Source organism: Cupressus sempervirens, chromosome 7, assembly GCF_028749045.1.
Source record: "Cupressus sempervirens isolate cs-2001-9-10 chromosome 7, ASM2874904v1, whole genome shotgun sequence".
Taxonomy (NCBI): Eukaryota; Viridiplantae; Streptophyta; class Pinopsida; order Cupressales; family Cupressaceae; genus Cupressus; species Cupressus sempervirens.
This window is the reverse complement of record NC_143124.1, coordinates 2,280,896-2,300,119: the sequence shown is the minus strand read 5'-3', so window position 1 is coordinate 2,300,119 and position 19,224 is coordinate 2,280,896. Positions and strand designations below refer to the sequence as shown.

The 19,224-nt window shown below is 34.2% G+C and overlaps 1 protein-coding gene across 1 annotated transcript; it reads right to left on the bottom strand.

Moving 5' to 3' along the window:
• Nucleotides 1–9,307: 9,307 nt before the first annotated feature.
• LOC149545118 (disease resistance protein L6-like) lies at nucleotides 9,308–11,695 on the bottom strand. The gene is made up of 3 exons (XM_089793696.1): nucleotides 10,630–11,695; nucleotides 10,241–10,516; nucleotides 9,308–10,132 (listed from the first exon to the last, which is right to left on the bottom strand). The coding sequence occupies exons 1-3, from the start codon at nucleotides 11,335–11,337 to the stop codon at nucleotides 9,563–9,565; spliced, it is 1,554 nt and encodes a 517-aa protein (XP_089649822.1). The 5' UTR covers nucleotides 11,338–11,695; the 3' UTR covers nucleotides 9,308–9,562.
• Nucleotides 11,696–19,224: the final 7,529 nt, after the last annotated feature.

The window sequence follows — 19,224 nt, the reverse complement described above, 5'->3', positions numbered from 1 at the left end:
TTTAAAAATTGGGTATATCATGGCTACAAAAGGATTGTTACTATGATGAACATGATGATTTATTTGACAAAGAATATGAAAATAATTTTTTGGTTCCATACAAAGTTCTCATCTACATGTTAACAAAAAAATCCTCTATTTGTGTACTAAAGAATAATGATAAGTTGAATATAGAAGGAGTTCTTTATGAGTTTGCAGTTTCTACAATTTTGAGATTGAAGAAATATTTGATTAGGACAGGGCTACTGAAGAATCATTCTTTGCATTTCATGGAAGTAATATATGCAATTGGTACTCTGTTATTAGGTATGTGTTATCAGTACTCATCTCCTATTATACATATACAGTCAAATCTTTATTAAGTTTGAGTAAATTTAAATCTAAGATTGTTCAGATGAGAGGCTCACAATTCATAGTTGTGTTGTGGAAGTTTGTCTAATATTAATTAGTATTAGTTTGTATGTTATAATTTAGGGTTTACAATTTAGAATTTAGAATTGATTTTATGTTTTAATGTTATAATTGGAGTTTGATGTGTGACAATTGACAATTACATTGTTATATTGTGTTTTATAGAAATGACATTAAATGTTTGAGCCAAACATGGCTCATGTCACATGGAAATTGCAATGAGAATGATATCTATCTCACCCCTGACATGAAAAAGGCATATGAATATTGCTTGTCTTCCCCTTTGACTATACTTGGGAAATCTAAAGAATATAGAGTGATAGCTCTCTGTGAGGTTTTCTCATGGAAAAAGTACATGTTGTCATCTTAGATTTGTTTTTGTTTGATGGTAATTATGATGGTAATATTAGGGGGTAAAAGTAAAGGAAGGAAAGAAGCCTAGAGAAAACAAAGCTGAGCGAACATTATATAAAAATGAGAAAGCAATATATATATAAGGTAATGAATAGAGACTTCATTTCTCTTGAAAATCATCTGAAGCTATTGGGAAAAAGGAGATACAAAAATGTGCCTCTTTAAATGATGAATTCACTATAAAAAAGAAAAGATGGTGGGCTGCTCTAGTCTGTAAATCTCTAATATTTAGTTTTTGCTATTGTATATGAATCTGGTGATTGGTATTTTTGTTCATAGCAATAATAAATAGATGTGCAAACCAAAGTAGAAGTTGAAAATATATCATGTTCACAATTTGAAAAGATAGAAGTTGTGTTGGGAAGGTTTAGTGGCCAAGTCATTAACAATACTATTGAGATAACACCACCTAGCCCTCCTTAATTATTTTGAAGAACATAAAATCTTGTCAAATTTATGATAGTTCAACTGCTAAAAAACTAAATATTGTTGATTACATTGGCTTTATGCACAACAAAAAATCAATTGGGCATTTTCATCTCAAGCCTAATATATAGAAGAATAGGTGATGCAAAAGTAGTTTTTTATTTATGAGATAAATATATGAAACTTGTAAATTAAATCTAGTTATATCCAAGATGATCAAGAAACTTGAAATTTACAATGATTTAATTAAAATTTACAATTTGGATTAGGTAAATATTTGTCAATAGTTATGAGGTGAGTATCAATTTTGTTCAAAAGTAGGGCCTACTAGCAATTTGTGGTTTTTTTTTTTTTTTTTCAAAATTTCATGCTGGAGGGTTTTTAGTGTATTTGGGGAAGAAAATGCTAACGCAAAACTATTTGTGCTTAAAATTATGCCTAGGACTATTTTAAATTTTAGTTAGATCGATTAGGTTGTTACTTATACTAGACATTTTACTACTCATAAACAAAGAAAAACCTTTAGAAGATAAGATTCTCAATGCCAATCCTACAAACTAATAATTAAAATATTAGAAATCAACGCATTGTACTAAAAGAGGGGCAAGAAATTATTAAGACAAAAAGAGAAACAAAAAGGAGAGCTCAACAAGGAGCTCTATTATGAACATTACTAACAATCCATATGCACTGAGAAAAGAGTATTGTAATAGAGTATTAATCAAACTAGATTTCTAATACTTCCATTGTTAACACAATTAGAAAGAGTGTAGTTGATACTGGAATTATTAGAAATCAAGTTTGATAAATACTCTTATGTAGCTATAGAGAAATGTATAACTTTGGTTGGTATTTTCTCCATATTCTCTTTGTAGTTGGCTTTATGATTGCCTAATTTGAATTAATTAGACAAGGGAAAATACTCTCCTTAAATGGTAAAAATACAAATCCGTCATTTGAAAAATGATAACTAGAACTTATTCAAAAACCTAGCTTTTAATATAAATTTGTTGAATAAAATGCATTTATATCTATCATAAAAAAAGTTAAAAGTTTATTAATAATGTTGTGAATGATGTTTATAAAACTTCTTTCTTTTATGAAATTAATATTAATTCATCAATCTATAAAGAAGAATAGCCAATTTTATAGACTATTTAGAATTTAAACTTCGTTTAATTACAAAATATTGGGAAGGACTACCTAAATAATTGTCAAATTAGTTATAAAAGGGAAGCCATGGCAAATATAACAAAATATGAAATAATGCTAAAGAAAGAAAACCAAATTTATATACAATCTAAATTAATTGAGAATAGATATTGAGGTAATACTATTGAGAATACATATTAAAAATTAATTGACCAACCAAAAAAAACTAATTACCATCCATTAAAGTTGAAATGCTATAATTGTATTGGAAGAAATAAGAAAATTGTGTTGGAAGAACTAAAAATCCATACAACAATTATAGCAAGTTGGAACAGAGATCCATATATCAAATATCAAAAATCAGACAGTAATAGAATAGAATAAAATAGTGACCAGAGCTTTTGAACAGCCTTGATAAACCAAATTAATCACACTACATTGTGCTTCTACTTTCGCCTGCCACGTCACATAAAGATAAAGTTGGTTCCATGCTTCGTCCGTACAATCTGTCGACTATTCTTTTCAATACAATCAAAGCTTTCCCTTCTTCCCCTTCATTAACCATGGCCTTAAACCCACCAAGTATTGTGGCACCATGAGTCGTCGTAACTTTAGTTTTGCCCGAGGTCAGTAAAACTGTAACCATGAATATTCCATGTTGAAGCTGTAGAAAAGAAATGAGTGAATTTTGATATGCAGAGACTTGCAAACCTGTTTCTGAGGATACAAGCAGAGCATAAATAGTGATCACACTCGATGAGCTTCTCATAGTCAGCCCTCTCCTTTTCCCCTCAATCTTAATCTCAACCACTGCTTCAGCACTGATCACCTCATTAAACAAATCTGCATTCAATCTTGACGAAGTTTTCTCCAATGCCTTGCCTATTAAAATGGAAAACTTTGACAGTAGCCTCTGAAACATTTGAATTCTTAAAAGATATTAGATTTAAGAAATGCAAAACAATATAATCTTTAAAACAGATGTTAAAAAATACTTGAATCCTCTTTTCCTTCCCAACAAAATGTTAATTATTGTTAGTTGGACATTTGTTATTTCTGACCTGGAAATAGCAGTAGTATTTATGGATAGCTTGGACAACTGTTCGTCCTTATCTATGTATAGCAGCATTAGTTATGGGTGGTTTGGACAGCTGTTTGTCCACTTGCCAAGAATTAGTAAATAGTTATTGCAAGGATAATTATTTACTAATTTTAGTGATTCCCTTTTGGACACCTTGCAATCAATTCTATTGTTGGCTGTCGAGTTGTCTTAATCTCAACCGTCGATTGTAAATCAATCTCGGCCGTTGGTTTACCAACAGGAGTAGTATAAAAGAAGGTCAGGGGGGCATTTGGAGAACATGAAGTTTTGGAGAAGCATTTTGCAGTGATAGCAAATTGTCTTGCAGTGTTAGCAAGGGCGTAGTGTTAGCGTGGGGATAGCAGTGGGGAATATCAGCGGGAGAAATTAGGAGGTTGTCAGAGTTCTGCCAGTGAGAGGCAAGGAATTTTGTATCTCTTGATTTGCTGAAGTTTAATATAATTCCTCATCTGTAGAACTGGTTTTCCCTTAAGGGTTTTTCCAGGGACAATTTGTCCGAAAATATTGTGTTCATTGTGTTGCTCATTTCTTTCCATATTTTATAAGTGAAGTTGCAGTTGTGTTATTTTTCAATATTAGTTGGGAATTTATTTTCAGCAGTTTAATAATCATTTATGATAGGAGATTAATAATCAGTGACTGCAATAGTTAGATTTTTCACATGGTATCAGAGCATTGTTAAGGGTAGAAGAGTTTTGCCCTAGGAAAGAAATTTTGATCTCTTTAGATTTATTATTGCTTTAAACCCTTGAGATGGCTTCAGCTGGTTTGAGAGATAAGGATAGATTGGATGGTGCCTCAAATTTTGGTGTTTGGAAGGCCATAATTTCTTTATTGTTGGAAGAGAATGGTATCAAAGATTATGCTACCAATGTTGTACCTATACCAATGGATGCAACACAGCTTGCAACATATAGGAAGGACGATGCCAAAGTGAAGAGGATTATCCTTGATGGTCTAAAGGATCATATTGTTCCACATATCGCAGAGCTAGATACGGCGAAGAAGATGTGGGATGCCATTCTAAATTTGTACCAGAATGCTACCACCAACAGGAAGTTGATTCTCAGAGAGAAGCTAAAGAATACTCGAATGAATTAGGGAGAAGACGTCACAAGTTACCTCACCAGGCTCAGACTTGTCAAGGATGAGTTAGCAGCTGTTGGAGATAGTCCTAGTGATGACGAGCTAGTGAGAATAGCCCTAAATGAGTTTACTAAACAATGGAGTGTCTTTGTTCAAGTTGTTAGTGGACGAGATACTTTACCGAGTTGGGATCAACTATGGACTGATTTCACTCAAGAGGAGTTTAGACTAAGTCTTGTCAATGGGGCCAACAAGAGTTAGAAAAATGAGGTGGAACAAGAGAACGTTGCCCTAGCGGGTAAAGGGAAAGCAAAGAAGGGATTTAGCAAAGGATCAAATTCACAAAGTGAAAAGAAGAAGAAGGACCTTTCTAAGGTCAAGTGCTTTGGATGTCACAAGTTTGGCCACTATGTCAGTGATTGCCCAGAGAGGAAGAAGGGTAAGAAGCAGGTGGCACCTTCAGCAAGTGCGGAAGAACTCTCCAGTAGAATGGAAAATGAGTTTGCACTCATAGCTTGCATGGTTAGTTCAACCTCACAGTGTGTTTGGTATATAGATAGTGGGGCGTCATTTCATATGATAGGAGTTAGAGAGTACTTCTCCAGTTACAAGGAGGAGGACACCAACATCTAGATTTTTATGGGAAACTTGTCCAAACTCAACGCTGTTGGGAAATGGACTATTCAGTTTCAAAGGGAGAATGGAAAGATAATTTCACTTCATGATGTGTTATATGTGCCAGGCTTAGGTATGAATTTGATTTCTGTATCTGTTCTTCAGGATAGGGGGTATAATGTACTCTTTAGAGAGACACATGTGTTGATTAAGCACAAGGATTGGAAATCACCCATAACTATTGGAGTTAGGAGTGGTCGCCTTTATAGATTGCAGTTTGATACTCCTAAGGCACTTATGAGCAACAGTAATCCTAGAGATCTTGGAGAGCTATGGCATAGGAGGATTGGCCATATTCATCATGGAGCACTTAGATTGCTTCGTGAGACAGTGACAGGTGTTCCAAAGTTGAGCACAGAGCATGATGATGTATGTAAGAGATGTGTGTTGGGGAAGTTTGCAAAAGCATCTTTTCCAAAGAGTGACACTAGATCTAAGGGTGTTCTTGATCTAGTACATTTAGATGTTTGTGGACCGATGTCGACGAAATCTCTTAGAGGATATGAGTACTATGTTACTTTTATTGATGATTTCTCTAGAAAGACCTGGATATACTTCTTGAAGACTAAGGATGAGGTTTTCAGTCGATTCCAAGAGTTCAAGGCTCTTGTGGAGAACTCGACAGGAAAGAAGATAAAGGTTCTTCGGTTAGACAATGGAGGCGAGTACAAAGGAAATGTCTTCCAGGAGTTCTACACCAGAGAAGGAATCAAGAGAGAATGGACTGTTCCTTACAATCCACAGTAGAATGGAGTTGCTGAGAGGAAGAACCGTTCTATATCGGAGGTAGCAAGAGCTATGCTACATGACCAGGACATGCCCCATTACTTATGGGCAGAGGCGTGTAATACAACAGTCTACATTCAGAATAGAGTTCCACACAAGGTGATAGGGAAGAAGCCAGATGTTAGTCACTTCAGGATATTCGGGAGTTTGGCATATTTTCATATTCTTGGAGATACATGTACAAAGTTAGATCAGATTGCAGAGAGGGGGTACTTTGTTGGGTACAGTGAGACCTCAAAGGCATATAGAATTTTCATTCCGGGGACTAAAAGAATTATTGTCAGACGGGATGTCAAGTTCATGGAGGACAAGGCATTCAGGAGATCCAGAGATTTGCCAGCAGATGATCAGAGTGAGCAGCCAACAAAAGCTCCAAGACCAAGTCAAGGGAAACAAAGCTCAAGTACAGTTACCAGTACGAGTGTAGACTCAGTTAGTGAAGATTCATACAATATGGAGCAACAGGTGCAATAGGAAATGCATCTAGAAGACTTAGAGGTTCACATTTCATCCTCTACAGTTGGCAGCGGGAACCATGTGGTTCCAGATACACAAAAGGATACTCAGGAGTTTGTGGGAGCTCCTAGGAAGAGTACTAGACAATGAAGACAACCAACCAAGTTCAATGACTATGTGGCATTAGTTAGTGAGTTGATAGATAGTGAGCCTTCTAGCTATCAGGAAGCTGCAGAACATCAGGTATGGCGAGATGCTATGGTTGAGGAATATTCTTCAATAATGCAGAATGATGTGTGGGAGGTAGTACCTAGACCAACAGATAGGGCTGTAGTTGGATCACGCTGGATCTATAAGATAAAACACGATGCAGATGGTAGCATTGATAAATACAAGGCAAGGTTCGTGGCAAAGGGGTTCTCTCAGAAGGAGTGAATAGACTATGAGGAGACATTTGCTCATGTTGCCAGGTATACTTCTATACGAGTTGTAATCTCACTTGCAACACAGATGGGATGACAAATCCATCAAATGGATGTCAAGACAACATTTCTTAATGGTGAGTTGAAGGAGGTATACATAGAACAACCAGAAGGCTTTGTAGCACACAACAAAGAGACCCACGCGTGCAGATTGAAGAAATCATTGTACGGACTCAAGCAGGCTCCTAGAGCATGGTATGAGTGCATTGATATATACTTGTAGAAAATGGGCTTTGTGAAGAGTGAAGCAGATGCTAATCTCTACTACTTGATGGTTGAGGGTGAGATTCTCATTCTTGTTCTTAATGTGGATGACCTATTTCTTACAGGTTCACTAGGGCTCATAGTGGATTGCAAGAGGAACCTTGCAGAAGAGTTTGAGATGAAGGATTTAGGACTTATGCACTACTTTCTAGGCATGGAAGTGTGGCAGACAGATGGGGAGATTTTCTTTGGTTAAGGGAAATATTGCATTGAAATCTTGAAAAAATTTGGGATGGAGGATTGCAAAGACATGTCTACACCCATGATCACGAATTGGAGGAAGGTAGATACAACTAAGGAGAAAGATGTAGATCCCACTTTATATAGACAGTTGATTGGTTCGCTTATGTATTTGCTCAACACTAGACCAGATATAGCATTTGCAGTAAACTCTCTTAGTCAGTTCATGGTTGAACCAAAGAGAATGCATTGGATAGCGGCTAAGCATGTGCTACGTTACTTGCGTGGTATAGTCGAGTATGGGATCAGATATGTTCGAGGTGAAGGTATCAGGTTGATAGGCTATACTGATGCAGATTGGGCAGGAAGTACAACAGACAAAAGGAGCACTTCAAGGTGTTGTTTCAGCTGGGATCAGGAGTTGTATCTTGGTTCAGCAGGAAGCAGAAGTCTGTGGCTCTAAGTTTAGCAGAAGCAGAATACATAGCAGCTAGCATGGCGACATGTGAAGCTATATGGCTTCGGAAGTTGTTAGTAGCCTTGTTTGGTCAGAAGGTTGAGACTACTGTGATACATTGCGACAATCAGAGTTGCATCAAGTTGTCTGAGAATCCAGTGTTTCATGATAGGTCTAAACATATAGATATTAGATATCACTTCATCAAAGATTGTGTACAAAGGGGAGTTGTTCAGCTACAGTACATACCTACAGAGGAGCAGGTAGCAGACATTCTAACTAAGGCATTGGGGAAGGCAAAATTTATCTTCTTCAGAGATAAGTTAGGTGTCCTGCAGAACAGCTTCCTCGCTAAGAGGGAGTGTTAATTATTGTTAGTTGGACAACTGTTATTTCTGACCCGGAAATAGCAGTAGTATTTATGGGTAGCTTGGACAGCTATTCGTCCTTATCTATGTATAGTAGCATTAGTTATGGGTGGTTTGGACAGCTGTTTGTCCACTTGCCAAGAATTAGTAAATAGTTATTGCAAGGATAATTATTTACTAATTTTAGTGATTCCCTTTTGGACACCTTGCAACCAATTCTATTGTTGGCTGTCGAGTTGTCTTAATCTCAACCGTCGATTGTAAATCAATCTCGGCCGTTGGTTTACCAACAGGGGTAGTATAAAAGGAGGTCAGGGGGGCATTTGGAGAACATGAAGTTTTGGAGAAGCATTTTGCAGTGATAGCAAATTGTCTTGCAGTGTTAGCAAGGGCGCAGTGTTAGCGTGGGGATAGCAGTGGAGAATATCAGCGGGAGAAATTAAGAGGTTGTCGGAGTTCTGCCAGTGAGAGGCAAGGAATTTTGTATCTCTTGATTTGCTGAAGTTTAATATAATTCTTCATCTGTAGAACTGGTTTTCCCTTAGGGGTTTTTCCTGGAACAATTTGTCCGAAAATATTGTGTTCATTGGGTTGCGCATTTCTTTCCATATTTTATAAGTGAAGTTGCAGTTGTGTTATTTTTCGATATTCGTTGGAAATTTATTTTCAGCAGTTCAATAATCGTTTATGATAGGAGATTAATAATCAGTGACTGCAATAGTTAATTTACACACAAAATACTAGATTCCTCTTTTCCGTTCCAACAGAGAAGTAAAAATGACGGAAAATCCCTGAAACATTTAAAATACCAATGCAAACTGGCTCAAAGAATTGAACAATTGATCCAAATATCGGAAACGCAAAGCGACTTAATTGTTAAACGCAACTTAAAAATAGTAAGATGTTTCGACTTTCCTCTGAAAAAGTCACGGAAATCACTTTCAACAAGAAATAATAAATTATTTTCCATTCAAAATCCCCTGTTTCGATAGAAGGAAGAGCATTACGCTGGATTCCAGACTGGAAGGATTCAAGTGACTAACGGACAAATTTGAAGATTGTATTATTTATATTTGAATGAAGAATTAAATAAAACAAAAATCTGCATTTCAAAAAAATTGAGTTGTTTTTGTTGAGAGAAAGATAGTACCGTCAGTCCATGAATGCGATTGAATACAGTTGGATCTCCATTGACATGCGCTCCAATTACCAGACTTTTCAATTCTTGCAGCTCTTCAACAATCGTGATCCGCTCCAGATGTCACAGATTTGAAAGGTTCGGCAACGATTTCAAGCCATCACATTACTCTGTGTGTAACTCTCGAAGCTCTGTTGCACAAGATAACCCTGATATCATTTCCAATCTGAAGCATCGTATCACTATAAGAGTCTTCAATTTTTCTAGCTCCTTTAATCCTGACAGGGTTTCTAGTTTGTCACATCCGTACACTTGAAGTTTATACAGCCTCCTTAGCTGCTTTAAGTCCATTTCATTTAGATTAGGCATATGCATAACTTCTAACGATTCAAGTCTGGGGCAGATCTCTCTACTGATTACAAGCTTTGATATATTATCTAATCTGCTAAATACTATTGATTCGAGGCTATCCATACGAGCCTCAAAATTAGATGAATCTCCACCTTTGCTCAGATCCAAATTCCCGCTGAAGAAAAGAGTGCCCCCAAACCACAATTCTAATGATTTCAGATTTCTCAGTCGTTTAAGTGATTTGACGAAGGATGTTACATCTGTATTCTCCAAGGAACAACTTACGTATAATACTTCTAAATGACTGCACATTCCTATTAAATCCGGAAGATTTTGCAACGAGGGAGAACCGAAAATCTTCAGCACTCTAAGCTCGAGATCGCCCTGGAATTCACCAATAATCTCAAAAAAATATATTAATTGTCGGTAGTTTGAAATTGATACACTACCGTAAACTAAGATTTAAATTTCCGGCAAAGCATAGGGAAATACCTGAGTGTTCGACTGCAATTGTTGCTGAAAAGTGCTCCAAATCTCTTTCATTTCTCGCACAATCAAACAGCGCAATTGCGGAAGAGGAATCCATGGAGGAATGCTTGTTAAGTTGCCAAGATAATTGTTGATTTCCAGCAACAGGAGTTCAGCCTCGGCAGAGTCATTTAAACTAGCTATAAAATAAGTAAATCTGGTTTTGAGGGATGAATCCTCGAACGAATGGAAACACCTGCTGTTTGTTTCTGCTAGGATTTGCTTAAATCCTTTTGCTTCCTATATATAAGAATCTGAATAAAATATATATTTGTATATAAACGCACAAATTGAAATGTTGTCAAAAATAAATTGCACTAATTAAATTTCAGAGATTTAAAGGAGAAGCACACCATGGATTTAAGAAGGTCCGGTTGCCACAGCCGAGGAGGGCCTAACTCATCTGCCATTTGTCTTCCCAGGTCTCTGAGGTGATTTTGCATTTCAAAGCTCTGGAAATGGCCACTCACTTCAACCAGGCATTTATCTCGCAAGTGCTGAATTGCATCTTCAACATTCCAACCGGATGCGTTCCAGATTAAAGAAGCTCTATTTTTCACATACCATGTCTTCTTCATATCAAGAAAACAACCAATGTCTATAAATATCTGTCTCTCCTGGCTGTTCAGCCCATCAAAACTGATTATAAACCTTTCCATTATATCCTTTGGTAGAGATTTCCTAACCTTTTCCAGTTCTAACTCCCAAAAATGCACATCTCGCCCATAAACATTGGCGCTCAAAACTTTAAGCGAGAGGGGTAAACCTCCACAGAATTCCACAAAGTTTCCAACCAATTTTTCATATGCAATGCGCTGATCCTGTCCGCGGAAAGCATGGCTACGGAAGAGCTCTCTACCATGACGCTTATCCATACCCTTCATCCTGTGTGTGATATGAGCACCCCTTAACACACTTTGGACACGTGTTGTCACAGTTACCAGGCTGCCCGGACTCAATATGTCCTCAAATAACAGAGCACGAAACTGTTCCAGATGATCAATATCATCTACGACTATAAGGAAATCCAAATGGTTTGCCCTTTCGAAACGATCCTTCATCTCTTCTACTCCTTCATCTAGATTCCTAAACGTTCTATCTTCATCAAAGAGATCTTCGAAGAGCTGAGATTGCAAGCAGTGCAATTCACCTTTGGCATGCGATGATGGGAATTGTCATTTTTTATTTTTTTTAATTAACATGTGCTCTCCTCCTTCAATGTTTCCATCTCATTCCTCCTCGACTCTACCACCTAGTGTAGAGCTTTGTTCGATATCGACAATGAACATAAAAACAAATATAATGGGAATTGTCAATTATGTCACATTGTTCGACGTATTCATTTTGCATTTTCTTGCGATCGTTTCTTGCTGCCGCCATTAGATTCGCCAAGAAGATTGTTTCAGGGAAAATATCTTTCTGCAGTTGTCTATGAAAATATAGAAGACCTAGGAAACTTAGAAAGTGAAGAGATGTGTTTATCTCCATTAGTCTACAAATGATTTCTATGGCGAAGACACTTATATTCAATTCAGAAAGTACAACGTCGAAACTTGAGACTTTCTTATGGTTATCAATGATTTCTTAATGATAAATTATTGCTGGGATTTTCTTTTGATAATATAAGAGCGTGCATTCAATCTACATTTTGGTGTTAAGAATAACTTTTATATAGCCTAGGAAGTAGTTTTTAAAAAAATTTCCCCTTGTGGTCATTTTGTTGACTAGAAATAAATATAATTTAAACATTTTATAACCTTTTATTACTTTCTCATATTAGTAAAAGGTTGTGGTTTCTAAGCTCGCTTTAGTAGTTTGTCATTTTATTACAATTGAGCTCAAATATTCTCACAAATGTTTGATACATCCAAACTTAATTGCTATATTTTCAAAATTAATTCATGTTGAGTGTCACCTACGAATGAATAGTCTAGAATGCGTAAGTGTTGTTTATTTAATCATAAATATATTTGTTTAATGTTTTTTAAAAGTGGTGTAGGATGAGAAATCTTTTGGGAAGTTCTAATGTTTCCCTATGTAAACCACATCTAGATGTAATAAATACTAAGTGTTTCATTCATTCTCATGAGAGAAAGGTTCTTGTGAGCTACTATTCATGACACATGGGTCAATAAGATTGACTCGAAAACTACAAAGTTGAATTTGATAGCAATATCACAATAATTTTTTATATTTTTTTAATTGAGAATAAACATTAGGTTGTCAAATAAAAGAATAAGAAACCCCAACTAAGATATAAAATTTGATATGATAATCTAATTTGGATTAAATGAAAAATCATCTTCAAGCTTTGTTATGTGTTTACAATATCTAATTATTTTGAATTAGAGGAAGAATCATCTTCAAATTCAGAGTATAAACTTACAATCTTTTTATAATTCTACTATAACATCAAGGTCAACCTTCTTACAATATATTATTAAAAAAAAAAAAAAGATTAGCATGTAGATATATAAAATTTTTTTCCACCTTATGCTACAAGGAAATCTTTAGGCGAAATATAATCATATTCATTAGAGTTGTCATTTAGTGAAGTTACTTAAAAATTCTTTCAAAAAACTCATTCAATTGTAAATTCGTATAATTAAATGATGCAGGGAGGGAGGATTAAAGAAGAATAAACTCAACTTAAGCCTACCAACATCTCCCTGCTTATAGTCACACATGGAAGATTTAATAGGTGTAATTATTTAACTTCACATATTGAAGACCCACAACACCAAAGAGAGAGAGAGAAACCAACAATATCTTATTGATTCATCACACATCAACAAACATGCCCAGTTGTAAGGCCTTCTGGGTTATAGGGAATACAATAATAATTTAAAAAAAAACATCAAAATGCATCCAAGATGATAGATCAATGATCTGCTGTGAGACTCCAACTAGCTAACTCCTGCCTTAAACTCTTGCCCTATATCTAACCTAGACACCTTTATTTATACTTCTCAAAATGACTTACGAAAGATTCTAGATCCTCACATTAGGAAAGACCGACCTTGTAATGGTCTATACACATCCCAATGCACAATCCTTATATTAAATGTACAACCTAAATTAAATGAACAAGTCCACTCTCACTAAGAACTAACAAAGACAAACTCGGTCAAAGAAGGAATCAAGTGGGTATGTGTAGGATCACGGTGTGACAAAAAGTGGCGATCTGAAAAATCTGTAGTTCTGAAATATCTCAAAACATTTCAAAATTTATTCAAACTTTTTTCCCACCCACCTTGATACTAACTGAAAACAATTAATATCTTTATAAGGTTTACTAATTTTTTCGATACCAAACGTATATGGTCAACTATAAACACATCCTAAAAATGTGCTTTTGGCCTATTTTTATGTGATTTTTACTTCAAACATGTAGCTGACAACTTTTTTTCACCAAAATTTGATGAAATAAAAAGGGTTTCTTAATAATGTTCTTATCTTTCCATAAATGTAAGGTTTGTCAAATTATGGGTTTAGTAAGTAATTATTACTTATTTTCTAATGGAGTTACGTATAAAGTGCTGATTGACACACTACTTGAAAAATAACTATAACTTTCAAATGGTACAACATTTTTTAAATCTAAAATATGCATCACATTCTATGTTTCTTCTACTATAAGGAAAAAAATTTTAAAAATTGAATTTTATAGAGTTTTGAATTAGTTAAGGTAGTCAAACATGAGAGTTTTTTAATTCTAAAAATACTAAAGTCAAAAATCAATTATTAATTATTTATTTAAAATAAAAATACCCAAAAATATGTGTCACATTAAGGCATGAGTCTACTACTTATATCTAGAATATTATTAAAAAATATTATCATTTGATTTTGATTAAGGTGGTAAGACATACATCTACTTTTTATTTTTGTTATGAATTTTTTGTAATATTGCATTGAAATTCAAAATTTTGACCAATAAATTTTTATTTTTTTGAGATAAGTCCTAGTAGTTTAAAAACTAGATTCAATTTTCTAGAGATTCTTTTCTCTCAACTTTTTGATATAAAGTTAATAAAAAGTAGAAAATTGCACGTCAAGTTAATATAACCCTGATTTTCTGATTTTTTTATTGCCACTTAAGCGCATAGTTTGGTTGACCATGATCCTGCACATACCTGAGTATCAAAAGAAACCACCAAGCCAACTCGACACTTGAAGAAACTCAACCAACACAAGAACTTGGTCAATGTTGGAGGTCAACAAATACTGCAATTCGATAAAGACTAAGAAAATAAGTAGGAAAGAAAGGCAACCTAGGATGCCCTTGCATAAGACAACCAGGGGTTGAAAAAAATGATTCTCCAGAATGATGAAAGCATCACAACTTGAGTTGAATCCAATACAGATTGAGAAATCCATGTAGTATCTTTAGTTGATATATTCCTCTATTTAACCTAATATTCAAAGTAACTCTTCCCTCTCGTTCTCTTGCCAACTCTCTAATCCAATATATGCTCAATATCTTCAATATGCTTCTTAGGATAATCAATAGGTGCAACAACTTCATCATTTGACTCATGATACTAATATAGATCAGTAACATTGAATATACCTGAGGTATATCATTAGATATACTTGAGGTATATCATCGTATATGTCATCGGATAACTCAACTTCATATGCATTGCCATTGTCAAACTTCCTCAAGATCTTACAAGAACCAAACTACTTCATTTTTAACTTACTATATATTCCAACAAGAAATCTACACTTCTTCAAATGAATCATCACCTCATCACCAACTTCAAAAATATGGTGTCCTCTAGACTTATCTGCATGCTCCTTATACTTTTGATTACTTTGTTCTAACTTCAATTCCACTTCCTCATTTAAAGACTTCATAACATCAACAAATACTTCTCCTTCAACACTTCTCTTCTCTTCACCAATAATATCCCTCAAATCAGATATTCCTCCAAGCCACATTCTAGTAACAACCTCAAATGAGGTTTTTTCTAGTAGTCATATTCATAGAATTATTATATGCAAACTCAGCTTGTGTGAATACCATATCCTAGTTACTTAGTTTATCTCTACCTAAACATGTCAACAAATTACCCAAGCTTCTATTGATAGCCTCTATCTATCCATCTGTCTATGGATGGAATATAGAACTAAACTTGAACTCAATATCCATCTTCTTCCATAAAGTCTTCTAGAAATAACCAACAAACTTACCATCTCAGTTAGAGATAATGCTTCTTAGCAACCCATGAAATCTAACAACTTTTTTGAATAAAATATTAGCAATATGCAATCCATCTGATGTCTTCTTTGATGATATGAAATATCCCATCTTAGAAAATCTATATAGAATATCAAATATGAAAGCATACCCTCTTTTAGTCCTCGACGAGCCAAGAACAAAATACACGTACACTAATGTCACTCCATGGTTTCTCAGGAACATAAATAGGTGTATAAAATTTGGTATTCTAACTTATTCCTTTTTCAACTTGATAAATTTCACAACTCTATACAAACTTCTAATCATCCTTATACATCTGTGGCCAATAATACTCATTTGTAAGAAAAATTAATGTCTTTTCAACACCAAAGTGTCCAACCAATCTACCACAATTCTTTTTCTTAATCAAATTCACTCTCATAGAACTTCTTGGTATACCTAATTAAATTCCTTTTAACAACATACCCACTTGAATAAAATATTCATCAAACTTACTCGGTTTGTCTAATAGATTCGATGCTTTGCACTCGCTCCACACCTTAAAAAAAATCAAGGTGAGTATCATACAACTACTTCATCTCATCAAAGCCAATAATTTCAATCTTCATCTTGGTCAACAAAGAATTTCTTCTTCTCAATGCATTTGCAACTCAGTTAGTGACTCCACTTTTATGCTTTATCACAAATGTGAAACTCTACAATTAATCAACCCACTTCATATGTCTTTGATTCAACTTATGTTGACTTCCTAGATAGTGTAAATCTTTATGATCAATATGCATTGAATAATCCTTAGGAATAAAATAATGTCTCCACTTCTTCAAGGCTTGAACAAGTGCAAAAAAGTCTTGATCATACACAAAACACTTCTTTTTAGCATCATTCAATTCCTCATTAAAGAAGCCAACAGGTTTACCTTCCTAACTTAACACAACTCCTATTGCACTACCACTTGCATCACAATCAACTTGAAATTCCTTATTATAATTGGGTAATGCCAATATAGGTAACTCAACAATATTTTGTTTCAAAGTCTCAAAACTCTTATCATCTCCATGCATCCACTTGAAATCATTTTTATCTCCTCTCATAGTCTCAGTCATAACGTTACATATAGAACTCATATTCCTTATAAAATTTATGTACAAACTTGCTAAACCGTGAAATGATGTTACCTCACCCACATTCTCAGGTATATGCTACTTCAAAATTGCTTTAACCTTCCTAGGGTCCATTTTCAAAACTTTAGCTCAAATCAAAAAAATCCCAAATAAACAATCTCCTCTTGCATGAATGAATACTTCTTCAAATTAATCAACAATTTCTCCTCCTTTAATCTCTGCAAAACTTGGCTAATGTGTTCTATATGTTCTTTGTCAATCTTATTGAATATTAAAATATCATCATAAAAAATTTACAAACTTACCAAAGAATCTCTTTAGAACCTCATTCATCAATCTCATGCAAGTACTTAGTGCATTAGTCAAACTAAAAGGCACAACAACCACTCATACAAGCCATCTCTTATTTTGAAAGAAGTCTTATGCTCATTACCTTCTCTGATTCTAATCTAATGATAGCCACTCTTCAAATCAATCATGGTAAAGTAGCTTGCTCCACTTAAACAATCCATTATGTCTTCCATCCTTGGCATGGGAAACTTACATTTTACTTTTATCTGGTTAATAGCTCTAGAATTAGTACACATTCTCCTCTCTCCATTTTTCTCAAGAACTAATATATAAGGTGCAACATATAGACTCAATCTTTCTCTAATCAGGCCTTTCTAAAATAAATGATGTACTTGTTTGTTAGGTTCTTCATTCTTGGTAGATGTCAACCTATATGGTACTTTATTTGGAAAACTAGCTCCAGGAATAAGATCCATACAATGAATTATACCTATTACTGATAGCAACCATTAGGTACATCATCTATCACAATCTTGTTGTACTCATCAAGAAAAGTTTCAATTTCTACTGGTACTCGATCATCACTACCCATACTTGGTGACACTCAGTCAACATTGTCGTCCTTTGCTATTACTCGGCCATTACTATTATTTGTCACTCGACTAGTACTATCAAAACTTTTCTTTCTAGGAATCACAAAAAAATAAACTTGGTTCTTCTTCATGTCCATTTCAAATTCTTTTCCATTAACCATACAAAACCTAATAGCACTGTAATTCGCTTCAGCAAAAATTTCAATCAAAGGCATCAACACTTTCTTTCTTCCATTCACTCAAAGAGTATATTCATTAAATCTACCATCATGCAAAATAAGTCTATTGTACTACCAAGGTCTTCCCAACATAATATGACAACAATCCATAGGCATAGCATCACATAGGATTTCACCAAAGTAGTTTCCAATCTTGAATTTCACAATACATTTGGGTAAAAGTACAAAGTTGTGTCACCTTTCAAGATGAATTAATAGAATGAATGAATTTGAGTATTTCTATCTAAAAATAAATTTTATTCAAACATATGATCTAGACAAATTCATTATAGCTAAGTTATATATGGTCTCAGAGTTTTCCAATTGGAAATGTCTATTATATGCATGTTTTACACTAGTTTGTATCCAATTACTAAAGAAATAAAATTATTTCATAAAAATGACTTTTCAATAACTCATACTAATTTTCATGATGTGTTTTTAATAACATATAAACACCATTTTATAGAGCTCAAAGTCAAGAATATTCTCATATAGAATTTAAAGTGTTTTAATTAGATATAGTGTATTGTAATTAAAATTTTTTACAAGTACGTATTTAGCACTCAAGAAGATGTCAATTTTGAGAAAGGAGAAAATATTAAATCATATTAAAATAAATTAAAAATTACATAATGTTCTCGAGGAGAGAGTCCTCTTCAAGATTGTATAATTTTTCTTTTGGTTAGAATAGATTTTCTTTGAAAAATGTGGTGGGAGATGAAAACCATAGATTTTAGGTGAGTTGAAATTTGAATTGTTATAAAAGATAAAATATAGTTCTAAAGCCAATTTTTATTTTTGATTGTTCTAGCTATACATGTTATCTATAACATAATTTAAGATTAAAGGGAAATAATTTTATTTTGATATAGTTTTATGGTGGGAGCTAGACCCCTAATTTCCAATGTTTTTCAACAAGCAAAAAATTGTCTATAAAAATTAAGAAAATATGTAAATTCTTATTCCAAATAATTATTAAAAATTGCAATCCTAAACTTCATTCATTTCTACACATTTTTATGTCATTGAAGATGAACAATTATACTTTTGTTAGTCTTTTCCTTTATAAAAGGGTGACACAGGTTTGTGCTTTTACCCATTGTTAGACTCCATCTTGCTAACTTTTTCCTTAAAAAAAATACCTTGGAAACCTCGTCTTCCATAACTATCATGGTAATAACTACCTCTTCCTTGGTAAGAACTACCACATTTTGACTCAGAGTTTCCTTTATCATCACCTTTCCACTTGATTTTTCTCTTATTTTGCACATGATTTTTAGATTTGCTACTTTTTCCATAGGATATACGTTTGCTTGTTTTAAATCTACCACATCTACCTCTTTGTTTCTTCTCATGATTCTTTGTCAAGATCTCCTCAACTTTTAGGGCATATTGGTATGCTTCTTCCACACTATCCAATTTCACAAAACTTATCTCATCTTGAATTTCAGATCTCAAACCATTCTTACTACACGTGATGATGAAATAGGGGCTGAGGGAGCTAGCTTGGTAG